General features: G+C 44.3%; 1 protein-coding gene across 2 annotated transcripts in view; it reads left to right on the top strand.

Moving 5' to 3' along the window:
• The window catches only part of SF3A3 (splicing factor 3a subunit 3), a 62514-nt gene extending 54493 nt beyond the window's left edge, over positions 1-8021 (top strand). For both annotated transcript variants that reach the window (XM_085859334.1, XM_085859335.1), the window contains 7 exons: positions 467-577; positions 865-937; positions 3572-3736; positions 3870-3980; positions 4847-4937; positions 5197-5252; positions 7742-8021. In XM_085859334.1, the coding sequence (XP_085715460.1) occupies positions 467-577; positions 865-937; positions 3572-3736; positions 3870-3980; positions 4847-4937; positions 5197-5252; positions 7742-7819 (685 nt within the window). In that variant the 3' untranslated portion in view covers positions 7820-8021. The remainder of the gene's footprint in view (positions 1-466; positions 578-864; positions 938-3571; positions 3737-3869; positions 3981-4846; positions 4938-5196; positions 5253-7741) is intronic.
• The last annotated feature ends 5953 nt before the right edge of the window (positions 8022-13974 follow it).

Below are 13974 nucleotides of genomic sequence, written 5' to 3'. Positions count from 1 at the left end.
ATTAGGTCTGTACAAAAACCACTGAGAGGATGCTTTCCGTGACGTAGCACCTCACGCCAAGTCTCGTGTGCTCTGGCCTAACCGGAATGGTGTCCAATTTGAAGACGTATCACAGATGCACCTTTTGAACATGCAATACATCCTGGTGCTCTCGGATCACATCCTTCCTCAGGAACCTCTTGTTTTTGGAGTTTGATTTTCTTTAGATGTCTTATATTTCCCCATTGTTTCTTTCATCGTCTTCTTATCAAAGCAGTTTAATGTCATGGAATTGTTCTTCTTTCTCCTCTTCTGTATCATTGTGTTTATTTTAAACAACCAAATAAAAAACAATATTCATCTAATTTTTGCCTTGCCAGCTAGTCGATTGTGATTTTCCCCACTTACTGTGCAAAGCAGCCTTCTCACCTGTTTTGTTCCCCCAGCCCCCTTGATTCTTCTGTAATGCTCTCTATTTGGTACACAGGACACTGGAAGAACGAGCACAACGACTCTTCAGCACTAAGGGAAAATCCTTGGATTTGCTGGACCCGTCACTCTTCACTAAATCCAAGGCCAAGAGCAGCAAGGGTAGCAGGTGAGGGGCGTGGGGCGTGTCTTCGTCATTGTTGTTTTGAAAGGGGCGTGGTCACAAAGAGGTGTGTCGAGGGATACTTATTGAAATTTCAGGAAGACTGAACCATAACCTCCCTTTCCTTTTACATAAACACACTTGTCTCTCCATTTTGCTTTCATTGTATAACCATTCGCCCTCACCATTTGAAACAACTTGGTCCAGGGGATCTCCTTCCTATAGCCCTCGTAGCACAACTTGTTCACCGTCGCCCTCCTTTGCACCCATCCCATTCCCCTCTTCAACCTCAGTCGTGATGCCGAGCGCAACAAGGAGATCGCGTTCCTCGAAGCTCAGATCTACGAGTACGTTGAGATTCTGGGGGTAAGTGGGCCCAAACTGAGCGAGTAAATGAATTTGAGTGTTTTGTTTTACTTGGTTATTTGGTTATCCAGGGCATATTGTAGCTTGAGCTGCGCACAGTGCCGTGGGCCCAACGGGAAAGCAAACGAAGACTGTGGCGGGGGCCTTGGGCTTGCCTGCCGTAGCTAACACACTGCATGTGGAAACACATCTTCCTGTAACATGACGACAGGCTTTCTTGCATTGCGTTTCTACACTCACCCCTGCGGGCTATGTTTATTGAGGGAAAGGGTCACCACTCTTCTGCTCATGTGGGATCTGTGTGCGGTGACTGCCCTTGTCCGGCTGGTGGTTTTCTGCCCTCCATCGATTCATGGTGCTGGGATGCAATTTGCTGCGAAACCTGCTTTCGTTCACAATTTGAGAGCACGGGTGACTTTCTTATGGGGAAAGACTTGAGCAAAATATAATACCTTGTGAGTCCAACTTCACTGGCTCTCTTCCCAGATCACAGGGATCTATTATTAGTCTGCGAGCTCAAAAGATAACAAAATATAAAGTTTCATTTTTGTGTTTTCTAACCAAGTGTCTGGCGATGGAATGAATCGGTTTTTGGGGGGGTTTTTTTTCTATTATTATTGTTTCGCCTCTGGCATGATATTTCATATGGGTGGTTGACTTGACCTCGCCCAGCATTGTACACATCAGGCAGCCTGTCCAGCCATCCAAATTTTTCTGCGATTGGCTACGGGTCGTTTTTCAGCAGCTTCCAGCAAAGTTCGTCAGGATTGAGGTTTGATCAGCAGCGAAGCAACAAGATTGATCGGAAGCATGTCGTAACGTTTTGGTTTATTTATTTATATTTATTTGGAATCACGAATAAAATATAAAATGTCAGCTAAAAATCGGGTGTTTCCTCAAATGCTCTCTCTCTGTCCTATCTCTTGCTTGCTTTGAGTCATTTATTCTTCGTTGCAGAAGTATTGCCGTTATTGTAAGGCCTTGAATGAGCACAAGAGTGAATAACCTCTTGGAGAGTTTTCATGATTCCTTTGGTTTATTTGGCTTCGCTTCCTTTGGATATTTGTTTCCGAGTAACTCCTCAGGCGCCCGGCACCCTGCGGGCACAGCTCGGGGTCAAATCCCAGACGACAGGAGATCTGGGCCACGAGTATTTCTGGAATGAAGTATTTTCCTTGATTATCATTTGGATTTTAATGGGGTTGCAAATTTCAGTGTTACGTTTGTGACGATGGCTGCCATTAATGGGGTTAATCTGCTCGACCTCTGCTCGTCTTGCCTTTGTACTTATTACATCGAGTATGTCTTTAAGGTAAACACCAGGGTTTTGAAGACAGCAGGCAGCCATACTGCGTATGTAATGAAAGCTGTGGCGTCTTTTGCCTTTTTCATTTTTAAACCAAAATAGAAGTGAATGAAACAAAGAAACTGGAAATGATCTGTAATATTGAAGAGAAAATGACATGATGGAAGTACGAAGGTTGAAAAAGATCGAGCAACAGTTGCGGCGCAAGGATCCAAGGAGGACAAGCATTGGCAGGGAGTGCAATGAATTTGCCTTTTTAATTGATACAGTAGGATTTGGTTTCATAAAAAGGGTCGAGAATATAGCTAATGGAGGGTTTTGCCTCCAAGTCTGGGAGCATGTACCACCCACCATTTGCCTCATGTGCTAGAGGCCGCCCCCGTAGGACCGTGGAACCAGGCGTTCGGCTGAGAAAGTGTGTGTGTTCAGATGAAGAGCCGGAGGGCCTGCTGCTTGTGTGTAGTACGACTCTGCACAATGTTCCCACACCACCGAGATTGGTTCGGGCTTCATGGGTTTCATTTGTCGCCCTCAGGTGTCTTCCTAAAAAGTTATGTTACAGGTTAGTTGCGAGGAGTGCCGTGTATTTGCACAGGTGTGCCGGTTAGGTCTTCACCGCTGGTAAGCGGTAAAAGTGGTCGTGCAGTGTGGTGCCCAACGAGGTATTTTGCAATAACTAACCCTACATTTGTGAAAAATGAAATTTGTTTTCATCGTGAAGGCTCGTATTGATCTGTGTTGATTGATAGGTACAACAATGGATGGAATGAAGACGACGTTGATCAAGATATGCTAACCATTGTGGGAAGCGAGGACAAACTGGCATTTTGGACATTAACCCTTTGTTGGAGCCCTTAAATATGTCTAAAATTGGCCTGTTTTCAAGACCATCCCATCTGAACACTTGTCTCGTGATGCTATGACAATGGATGGAATCAAGAGGACGTTGATATGTGCAAATCCCACTTGCTGTGTTAATTTTTCCATTGTCGACTCGTGTATTTGCCATTCCTAGAAAAGTACATTGATGTCGATTCATGATGTTCTTGTTCTGCATGTGATTTGTGCACATGATTGTCCATGAACCAGAGACATTTTATTTTCTAATGGTCAACTATGCTCAACCCAAATTGTTAATTTGGAATACATCCAGGGTACCAGCCCAGAAGCATCTCAGTCTTCAATATTACAGCTGCACATGCAAGGAAAAGGAACATTTGCTTTACTGTCTCTTCTAAAAGAAGGCATTGTTTAATTAAATACAAATGGGGGTGACATTGGTATTTGTGTATTCTAAATTGTATGCATGTGTCTTTCTTACATCACAGGAGCAGCGACAGCTGACACGTGAGAACGTTCAGCGGAAGCAGGCCCGCACCGGGGGAGAGAGGGAGGATGAGGAAGAAGAACACTTCAGCGACAGTGACAGCGATGAAGAAAGCAACGAAATAATATATAATCCGAAAAACCTGCCACTCGGCTGGGATGGCAAGGTGGAAGAAGACGTCTTTCTTAATTTTTTTTCCCCTTATTTCCAATGTTGATATTTTGCCATCGAAAAGAAAGGAAATATTTGGTTCATTATACGTGATTATTCAACTTTGACCCTGATGTTTTGCACCACAGCCAATCCCTTACTGGCTGTACAAGCTGCATGGGCTCAACATCAACTTCACTTGTGAGATTTGTGGCAACCAAACGTACCGTGGGCCCAAGGCCTTTCAGAGACATTTTGCCGTGAGTGTCATGGGAACATGTTGAATGTCTCCTAATTTTTACTCGGTAATTGGCAATGGATTATCGAGTTTGTTTTTTGATTCTATACTTGTCAGAGTTCAAGAATATTCATCACTTTTACAACAGTTGAAACACCAACAGCAAAAGAAAGTGGAAGTTGAGTTGAGACGTCATCACGAGTGTGGATATAGCACATATATTTCTCGTGCAACTAACTCGAGGAATCTTTATTTTAAACGACAAAATAGTTGAATCATATTTCTGTATTTCATAAAACTGTTGAAGAGTATGGCAAAAGGTTGACCCAGCTGTGCAGGCCTCTTCCCCCTTGCTTATGCCCTCCTTCCCTGTTTGACCCTTGGCCTGGAGGTCGTGGCCTTTGTTGGCTGGAGCACCAGGGCCTGCCGCATTTTCCTTGTTAATTACCTGTTTCCTTGTTAATTTTCCTTGTTCCGTCTGTTCATTTCTTCATATGTAATATATATATATATATATATATATATATATATATATATATATATATATATATATATATATATATATATATATTCTTTCTCTGCTGGTTTCATTTTGTTCTCTCTGTGACTTCTGATGCTGACCCATCCTCCTTCCACATACGTTTGCCACATGGTATCCGTAGGGACTAGAGGATGAAGTTTACCCACCTACGCAACCCTCCTTCGTGCCTTTTGTAAACCCTATGCCGGGGACACTTGCCTCTGGAATGCTGCCCTGCAGACTTCGATTTTCTTTTTTGTGTGTTTATTTTGGATTGGAGTAGCTAGAAGGTATAGGGATAGCCACTACTCTTTCACCCAATAACATTCTAACACAGTTTTATGACCTGAACCCCCCTCCCCCCTCAGGAATGGCGTCATGCACATGGCATGCGATGTCTGGGAATTCCAAACACCGCTCATTTTGCCAACATCACACACATCGAAGATGCTGTTACCCGTAAGTACCGTCTTGCCGGGTTGTGATGGCAGACTGCATGGCCGCTACATAATCCAATTGAATCCTTTCGGAAGGGCACATTGGCCCTCGGACATAACTTGTGCCCCGGCAGGGGGCGCTTATGTGTGCTCATGCTGTCCAGGTCTGAAAATGGCAACGGGGATGATGTGGAGATGCATGTTAGTGAGGCCGTTAAGAGAATGATATGTACAAAGTATGGGATGCAAACACCCCCTCCCTCTCTGCTTTGCGATCACAGTCTGGGCAAAACTGAAACAGAGCAAAGCCGAAGAGAGATGGCAACCAGATACAGAGGTAAGAATTTCCTTCTTGCGGACATTCTCATTAATTTTACTTAATTGTGAGGGCCCCTTTATTTTAACCCCTACCCCTCCTTCCCAAATCCCATTACCTGTTTCTAACTGCCAGCCATTGAGCTTCTGTACCTTTCTTTAATCTGCTCACCAGTCCATCCCAATTCTTTGTTGCAAACCCACCAAATATCCAAGCTCTGTAATTTTGGGGCGTTTCACAAGTATTTTGCACCAGGATGTCACAGAAGGTGCTCAGAATTAACGATTTCAGATAATTTCAAGAACCTTTCAACATACCGTTAATGGAAATGCTTGGAAAACGTGACCTAATCTCGAAGCAATCTTGTGTTGCGAGATTATTTGAGCCTGGGATAGTTATGACGGTAGCTGGACAGACGATGCTGTGCTCATAATCCCGATTTTTGGAGAGGAAATTGTCCAACAGTCTATTTCCAAGGAATGTGTTGATGTTTTCAGGATACGAAGGTAGTTCAATGTCTCAGGTAGTTCAATCTGGATGTGGTTGATGTGGATTTTTCATTCAATAAAGTAAAAAGTACCGAGTCTGGGAGGGGCGAGGTGTTGATGAAACTTCACCTATTTCTCAAGATATTCTGCTTACACATATACAGTTACCCCTTTGATATTGCAGCGCCATGATTCTACTTGCACATAAACATTTGGGCCGGTTACACAGCCGTTTCGTGACGCGTCTTTTGACACGGTAATCGTTCACAAAGTTGATGCTACCAAGATGTTCTTCGAGTTGTCCAAGAGAATGAAAATCATCAGGTGGAACGTTTGGACTGGTATGGGGTGGTGGCAATTTGGAACTTCCCAACCCATCTCTACGAGATTACTCGGGTCCTTTGAGATCTGGTTGAGTAAAGATCCTTTGGTGCACTCCTTGCGCTCACCTTGTGAAATTTCAATGGACCATTTACCTTTCACAAGCTCCTCCACCATTTAAACACATTTGCATGAAAGACCTGCGTCACCTGATCGCGCAGATTACTTGCTGTGAATTTCAACTTCCTTGATGTTCTCCTGTGCAAGGAACTCGATAATGCATCGCGGTGGTCCATAGAGCAGAAGACGATGTTGGCTGCCATTTTGATTTCACCCAGAATTCCTTGACCAGCTTCGGTTGTCATCGCATTCGAACTATTCCTTGTACATGATGTACAATAAAAGGTCGGCTTCATTCTTGAACATCACAACTGAAGAAATTGTGCCGAGTGACACGTTCTTCTGTCTATAAAAAAAATTCTACTTTCTAAATTGGGGATTCGTAGCAGTCTAAATATACCCAGTTGTGTTGCCGTCTTTGAAGATATTCCCAGCTTTTGAAGAAAAGTGTGTATTATTTTCTTTTCACCTCTATTACTTTGCAACTAGATATTTTGAGTGGCAAGGGAAGGAAGGAGCTAAAAAAACAAGAAGAAAAAAAAGTACATTCGCTGGTGACACATTCCACCTGTGGAGATAAAGTGGAGAAAAGGAGGGTCTGAGGTTACTCCTGCAACATCCCATGGAAACTTTTGTGGCCATGGGCCGTGGTGAAATAATGTGCTTACATGCCTTAAATGTAAGCCGACACGTAAAATTACAGCTCGCAAGGCCCTCTCCTGCACGCTGGACTGGCGGGCTCTCCTGCATCGCGCCCAATCGGGTGTTGGGTTACCGCCGCGCCGCTGACAGCTTTGATTACCGCAGCTGATCCCAATCACATCCACGTCCACCGCCTCTCTCATTCCATCTTCATCTCCAACATCTTCCCTTGGTCTTCACGTTTCTTGCTCTTTCCTCTTCATCTTTTCAATTTCCACTGCCCCTCTCCCTCCCACTCCTCCTTGTACCCCTTGTTCCACCATCCCTTCATTAGCATTGTGGTATGTTCTGAATCATTCCTCTGTGCATCATGCTGTCGTTGCAATCGCCAGCAGTCAGATCCTTTCTTGCGTTCTCCTGTATCTGGAAACCGATTGGATTCGAACCTTAACTGCAACAGCTTTGGTTTATTGGTGTTCAGCGAGCAGATGAGGTGATTCATTAACGAAACAAGTTGTTGTTCAGAAGAGGTGATTCATTGAGATTCCTCATGCAAACCTCAGTGTAGCCGCTTTGCATTTCCACCATTCCCTAATGTACACTGGCAGGGACTTTTGAAGTATATACAAGGAGCATTGGTCTTACTTCGATCATATATGTTCACGCAACATTTGAACACTTTAAACATGGAGGGTGGTAGTGGTGACTTTTTGTAACGGTCTTGGTCGTGACCTTATGCTCAGGCCTCTGATGTAATAACATTACTGAGAAGAATGCGATGGAGGGGGGTTGGGTTTGCAAAGGTCGGGACTCATATTAACACAACTTGCCTCAGGCAGCTACTCTGTTGGGGGGAAGAGGGGGGGGGACAATTGTGGGTATTTCTCACGAACATGAGATTGTGTAGCGGCACTCACCTTCTTTTCTTTTCGTTTTCAGGAAGAATTTGAAGATTCGAGTGGTAACGTGGTTAACCGCAAAACGTTTGAGGACCTGAAGCGCCAGGGTCTCTTGTGATGAACATTCTTTTTCTTCTTATCAATATTTTTTTTACCATCTCCACCTCTAGCTTTATTTGTTTTACTTGATTTTTTTTGATTCCCCTCCCTCGATATGGAAATGGATTTTGTTTTGGGGCCTTTTTGATTATGGGCATCTAGGTGTGTTTCTTGTATGCATTTTTGCAATGATTTGTCCAATTAAAGTTCTTTTGAAGGCCTTGCTGTTTTTCAGCTTCTATTTTAGTTTATCTTCTGTCCTTGTTGGTTTGACACAGCTAGTACCTCCAAGCGGGTTGTTTTGGATGGTGCGCGCACTCGTGGCTCACTCGCTTTTCGCACTCACCCCTGCCCTCTTCCCACCCTTTCTCGATGTTAAATCACTTGCGTTTTGCCGGGGGGCAAAAACACACTGCCACGCTTTGTTGCGCACCTAATGTCGGCTGGCAGCGGGCCGCTCGAGTTTCTGCGCCGCCTGAAACGCAACGCCAGCCGTGTGTACGCGCGCTGTACGAGCGCATTACGCGGGATGTGCCGCCTTGCCCGGTCACAAAACCTGCGCTCACTTTCACTCTCACCCCTCTATCACTTTGCATCCCACCTCCTCCCCCACTCCTCCGTCTCTTCCCATTCCACGTTTCTTTTTCATTCTTTTTTTTGGGGGGGGGGGGGTGGGGGTTTAATGACAAAGTAACATGCATGCATTTTATGACATGCAATTCTTCGTGTAACTTCACGCAAGGATGTGCTTTCTTCATGCAATTCACCGTGGAACTCGACGCTGTGTCTGTGGCACTGTCGCCCCCCCCCCCAGGTTAGAAAGTTTGCGGCCTTCTTAGGATGCTGATTCTATGAGGTCTCGATGCTTTTGCAGGATTGAGTTTCCAAATTGTTGTCACATTACATGCGGTTGTTTTAGTGTGTGTGATAAACAATTTAAAATCTTCATCTTGCAGCAAAATTGTGGGAGGGTGAACTTCTGGAAATATTGTTTTTGTTTTTTAACCTTTCCAGCGCACGCGTATGAGAGCGCACACACGCACACAGCACAATGAAAAGTGGTGCAAGTAAGGCCTAAAAATTCCCCGATCTCATATTTCAGCAAAACCCAAACGAATTATTTTCTGGTATGTAAGCAACAGGACTTCAAACTCAATTTCTGCATGTAGCTCGGTTTCCAGGTGTTTAACTCTTTAATCAGTCTCCTGTCATGGAAAGGTAAGTTTTGCTGTCCCGTATAAGCATCAACGCGTACCATAATATAATACGAGTTCCCTTACAAGGAACTTCAATACAGGAGGGAAGCCATTGGGCCCATTAAAGCCTGCGCTTATGATTGCCAACCTACGGTTGTTTGTCCGTGCTCCATACATCCTTTTTCAGTGCTGAACTTCAGGCAAGGAAGCGGCACATTCCATTGTTAGCCTTTCGTATGACACAGCCGAAGTTCCAAACATAGCTCTGCTTTTTGTATCTTCATTTTTATTATATCAGTGAATTTCAGCCAAAACTTTTCGGTTACACAACTTTCCAAGGTTTGCTTTTTTTATATGCCATCGAAGGCACCCGAGGCATGTTTTTGGGTTGTCCGTGCTTCTGTCAGTCCAAAATCAGTTTTTGTTATCGTGATAACTTGTGAACCACTGAAGGGATTTTTTTTTTAACCAAACTTGGTACAAAGTGTATTATGATGCAAAGATGAACTGATTTGATTTTGGGTTTAAAGGGTCAAAGGTCATGTGACATGAACTGAAAGTATCAGATCTTCATTACTGCGATAACTTGTGAACTGCTGAAGGGATTTTGACCAAAACTTGGTGTAACTATGGATTACAATCCAAAGATGAACTGATTATATTTTTGGGTTCAAAAGGTCAAAGGCTTAAGGTCAAGTGCCCTTTGAAAATTATTTTGCAGACCAGAGATCAAGTTAGAAGCATCAGATGTTCTCTCTCCTACTTATCCATCTCTTCTTCTCTCTCTCTCTCTCTCTCTCTCTCTCTCTCTCTCTCTCTCTCTCTCTCTCTCTCTCTCTCTCTCTCTCTCTCTCTCTCTCTCTCTCTCTCTCTCTCTCTCTCTCTCTCTCTCTCTGTGTGTCTGTGTCTGTGTCTGTGTCTGTGTCTGTGTCTGTGTCTGTGTCTCTCTCGCACATCAAGCCCTGGTCAAACAGACATTACTTCAAAAGTTTAACTCTTCTGTTCTGATGTTTTGTCCATTTTGTGATTGAACTGAAAATGTGGCCCATGCCATATCATTGAATGCAAGAGATTGGTACCCCTTGTGTTTTTTTTTCCTTCAACAGTTATTCTATAAATTTAATTTTGTTTTTTCTTTTCCACGATTTTTTTAATGGCATTGGAGAGAGTTATAAGAGTAAACCAGGGCTCCCGTTTTTGTCTTTACTGTTGGCCATTGCTAAACTGACAATTTATAAAACCAGGAAGCAAAATTGAAGGGAAAAATGTAAATGTACTTTTCTGCGTGAAAGGAATGCTTTCAGCACGGTTAAAATTGGAGCAGGGTTATCTTTTGAGCTTGGACAGTGTGGGTGATCAGTGATACGCTGATATGGTTTTGAGCTTTTTTATTTGAGATGTAATATGGTTTTGTAAAAGTGTAAGGTATTTGCACATAGTTATGCATATGTGTATTCTGTGGTGTGGTTGACATGGAAATACATCTTTGTTTGCATTGTTTTTGTTCAATTTATTTTTGTGTAAGATTTATTTTGGGTTTGTTTTTTTATGGAGTGTTTTCTGGTGTGTTTTGATACTTTTATAACAAGTCGCTCTGGCTCTGTCTCTCTCTGTCTCTCTCTCTCTCTGGCTCGAGCTCGCTCTGGCTCTCACTCTGGCTCTCGCTCTCTCTCTCTCTCTCTCTGGCTCTCGCTCTCTCTCTCTCTGGCTCTCTGGCTCTCGCTCTCTCTCTCTCTGGCTCTTGCTCTCTCTGGCTCTCGCTCTCTCTCTCTGGCTCTCGCTCTCTCTCTCTCTGGCTCTCGCTCTCTCTCTGGCTCGAGCTCTGGCTCAAGCTCTCGCTGTTTCTCTGGCTCTCGCTCTCTCTGGCTCTCTCTCTCGCTCTCTCTCTCGCTCTCTCTCGCTCTCTCTCGCTCTCTCTCGCTCTCTCTCGCTCTCTCTCTCTCTCTCTCTCTCTCTCTCTCTCTCTCTCTCTCTCTCTCTCTCTCCCTCGCCCTCTCTCTCTCTCGCGCTCTCTCTCTCTCGCGCTCTCTCTCTCTCTCTCTCTCTCTGTCTATCTCGCTCTCGCTCTCTCTGGCTCTCGCTCTCTCTCTCTCTCTCTGGCTCTCGCTCTCTCTCTCTGGCTCTTGCTCTCTCTCTCTCTCTCTCTGGCTCTTGCTCTCTCTCTCTCTTTCTCTGGCTCTTGCTCTCTCTCTCTTTCTCTGGCTCTTGCTCTCTCTCTCTCTCTGGCTCTTGCTCTCTCTGGCTCTCGCCCTCTCTCTGGCTCTGGCTCTGGCTCTCTCTCGCTCTCTCTCTCTGGCTCTCGCTCTCTCTGGCTCTCGCTCTCTCTGGCTCTCGCTCTCTCTGGCTCTCGCTCTCTCTCTGGCTCTCGCTCTCTCTCTCTGGCTCTCGCTCTGGCTCTCGCTCTCGCTCTCGCTCTCGCTCTCGCTCTCTGGCTCTCGCTCTCTCTGGACCTTTAATTTTCCATATGACCTTTAATTGAGGTCAAACGTAAGTGGGTTGACATCTAACATGGGTGGAGGCGTATCCATTCACACATTTGTGTCAAATTCTACTTTCTCCTTCTGCCATTTAAATCAGTCCTTCAGTATTGATTACGAAGGCGAAGGAATGTATGATATTGCAAACATTAACATAAGGTGGTCATCTGATTATTGCGTTGGCACAATGAGGAAGTGATAAATTTGGAGAAAATAAATAAGGGTGATGGGAGTTGAGGAATGGACATGCATGGAGAATGAGGAGGGGTTGGGGATCATAATTTTAACCGTTTGCTTTCTCGATGGATAGGTAACCCCTTATCTCTGAGGATTGTAAATGACTTGCTGATTACTTGGAAATGGACAAATACCATTGCTGCAGGTCCGACCATGTTTCACAACTTTGATTTATTTTCATATTACACTGTGCCCCACACACTGCTAACAGACGCTACGCTTCCACTTGCAAGCTGTGCCAAGAGGTCATGGGTTACTCGTACAACCATTCAAACCACTTCCATAACGGCTTGGAAAGCACGAGTGAGTGTAGCTTATTACACCACCCTCACAAACCTTATTTTGAAGTGTGAATAAATTAATTTTCGTTTTATTTTGTCATCTTTTGGGGATGGTTAGGGTGGGGAGATATAATGGATGGAACTCGTGTTATCACGAAGTTATTGGGGAGTGAACCACAATATGTGGACTGGCATATGAAGTCTCAATTTGGGTATAACCAGTTTTACAACATTGTAAGTTTTGTCTGAAAGAACAGCCTTTCCGTCAAAAATTGCGATGACGTAAAAAGGTCTCCAAAACATCGGTGAATCCAACAGCATGTGAACCTCTATCTTGCCCAGGTGGAGAAATTCTGAGACTTCCTTGATTCCTCTACCGCGATTGACCCAGTAGACCCAGTTGCCTGATACTCAAAAACGGTTCGTCTGCCTTTTCTACTCTTTATCTGCTTTCCAGGTCATTTTCCGAAGGCCATCCGCCTGCATCATGGAAAATTACTAACACCCTCAATCCATAAGAATGGTATTAAAACTGATTGTCTTAGCTATAGACCAATCAGTCTCTCTTCTCCCAATCATAAGCAAAGTAATTAAATCTTTAGTATTGCAATAGACCTCATTGCTATCTTTTTAATTTTCTGATCTCTGAACATCAGTTTGGCTTCCACCCTGGACATACTGCTTCTGTGTCAACATTGGCTCATCTCAAATAAAAGGTCAAGGCTATCTCAGTGGACATCTCCCATGTATTTGATTCTCCCTCCCTGATTTTTTTTTCCCCTCCAACTTTCAGCTAATGGTATCCCGGTTTCCCTACGAAGCTGGCTATCAGATTTCCTGTGTGCCTGCAAGCAGTGGGTTGCTTTGGATGGAATCTTATGCCATGCTGTACTTGTCGAGGCTGGTGTTCTGGGTCTAATCCTGTTGATATGCTCGTACATCAATAGCACCTCTTAATCAATGAAAAATACATTCTTTGCAGAAGACACCACTAGGAACATGACAGTCCCGCATGCCTCTGCCAGGCAGAATGCGGCAGCGTCCCTCTCTCCCGATCTCGAGAAAGCAGGCAACTGGTCATCTACCTGGAACATTCCTTTTGGTTTAACAGAAACGTATTCTCATTTTGTCTCTCTAAGGAGGACCAGCAGGCAAATCTTCCAATTCATTTCTGTGGTCCGTCTCTGTGAGAGGTATGGTATCTGGTGCTCCTGGCCCTCACTATGTACTCTAACCTATCCTGGGCAGGTCATAGCTTCCAAAGTTGACTACCATCTTGAAATTCTCTGAAAAGCCAAGTCGGTCCTCTGCCATTCTCAGATTATAGCAATGCAAAAACCCTGAATGAAGAATATCATGGATTGTGGCTTCCCACTGTGGAGTCGTGCTGCTCCTTCCCATTTTGGCCCCCAATCCCAAATTTGGCTCGAATATCAGGCCCTCCGTTTCATTGGAATCTCATTCGAATTATTCTTTCTCAATGTAGGCTGGTAAGTAACATTTCAGTTTATTCCTTTTACTGCCTCTTCTGATCTTGCTTCTGCCTTCTCATGTCTGGCTCCTGCCCCTTCCGGATGTCGTCCGTTCTGCCAAAAGATCTTTCCTTGTTACCCTTCCCTGAGTCTAAATTCAACACTCACCTCCATATTTCTACACCACTCTTTTCCTGAGACCTTTGTCTCAAGCTCTTCCCTGGTGGATTGTTCATGCTCTTTCCCGTTTTTCTCCACTGACCCTTGTTGTTCCCATCCTTTTGCAGGTCCTCTCCTTGTGCTGTGGGTCATCGGTTTTGTTCTTGGCCATCTTGTTCTTGTTATTCTATTGATCAATTACGTCCTGTTCTTCTCTTCCGTTATTTCTGTACAATTGTACTTCAGGACTGAAATCGAACTGAGCAGTCACGGAACTGAACCGTGATGTGAAAAGGGCTCCCCCCTCTTCCTCTCCTCCTTCAATTACATTAATCTCACCTCATCCTACACC

This window comes from Eptatretus burgeri, chromosome 16, assembly GCF_056783735.1.
Source record: "Eptatretus burgeri isolate ZD-2024b chromosome 16, Ebu_testis_v1, whole genome shotgun sequence".
Lineage (NCBI taxonomy): Eukaryota > Metazoa > Chordata > Myxini > Myxiniformes > Myxinidae > Eptatretus > Eptatretus burgeri.
Note: the sequence above shows the minus strand (reverse complement) of the source record. Positions and strands in the feature narration are given on the sequence as shown.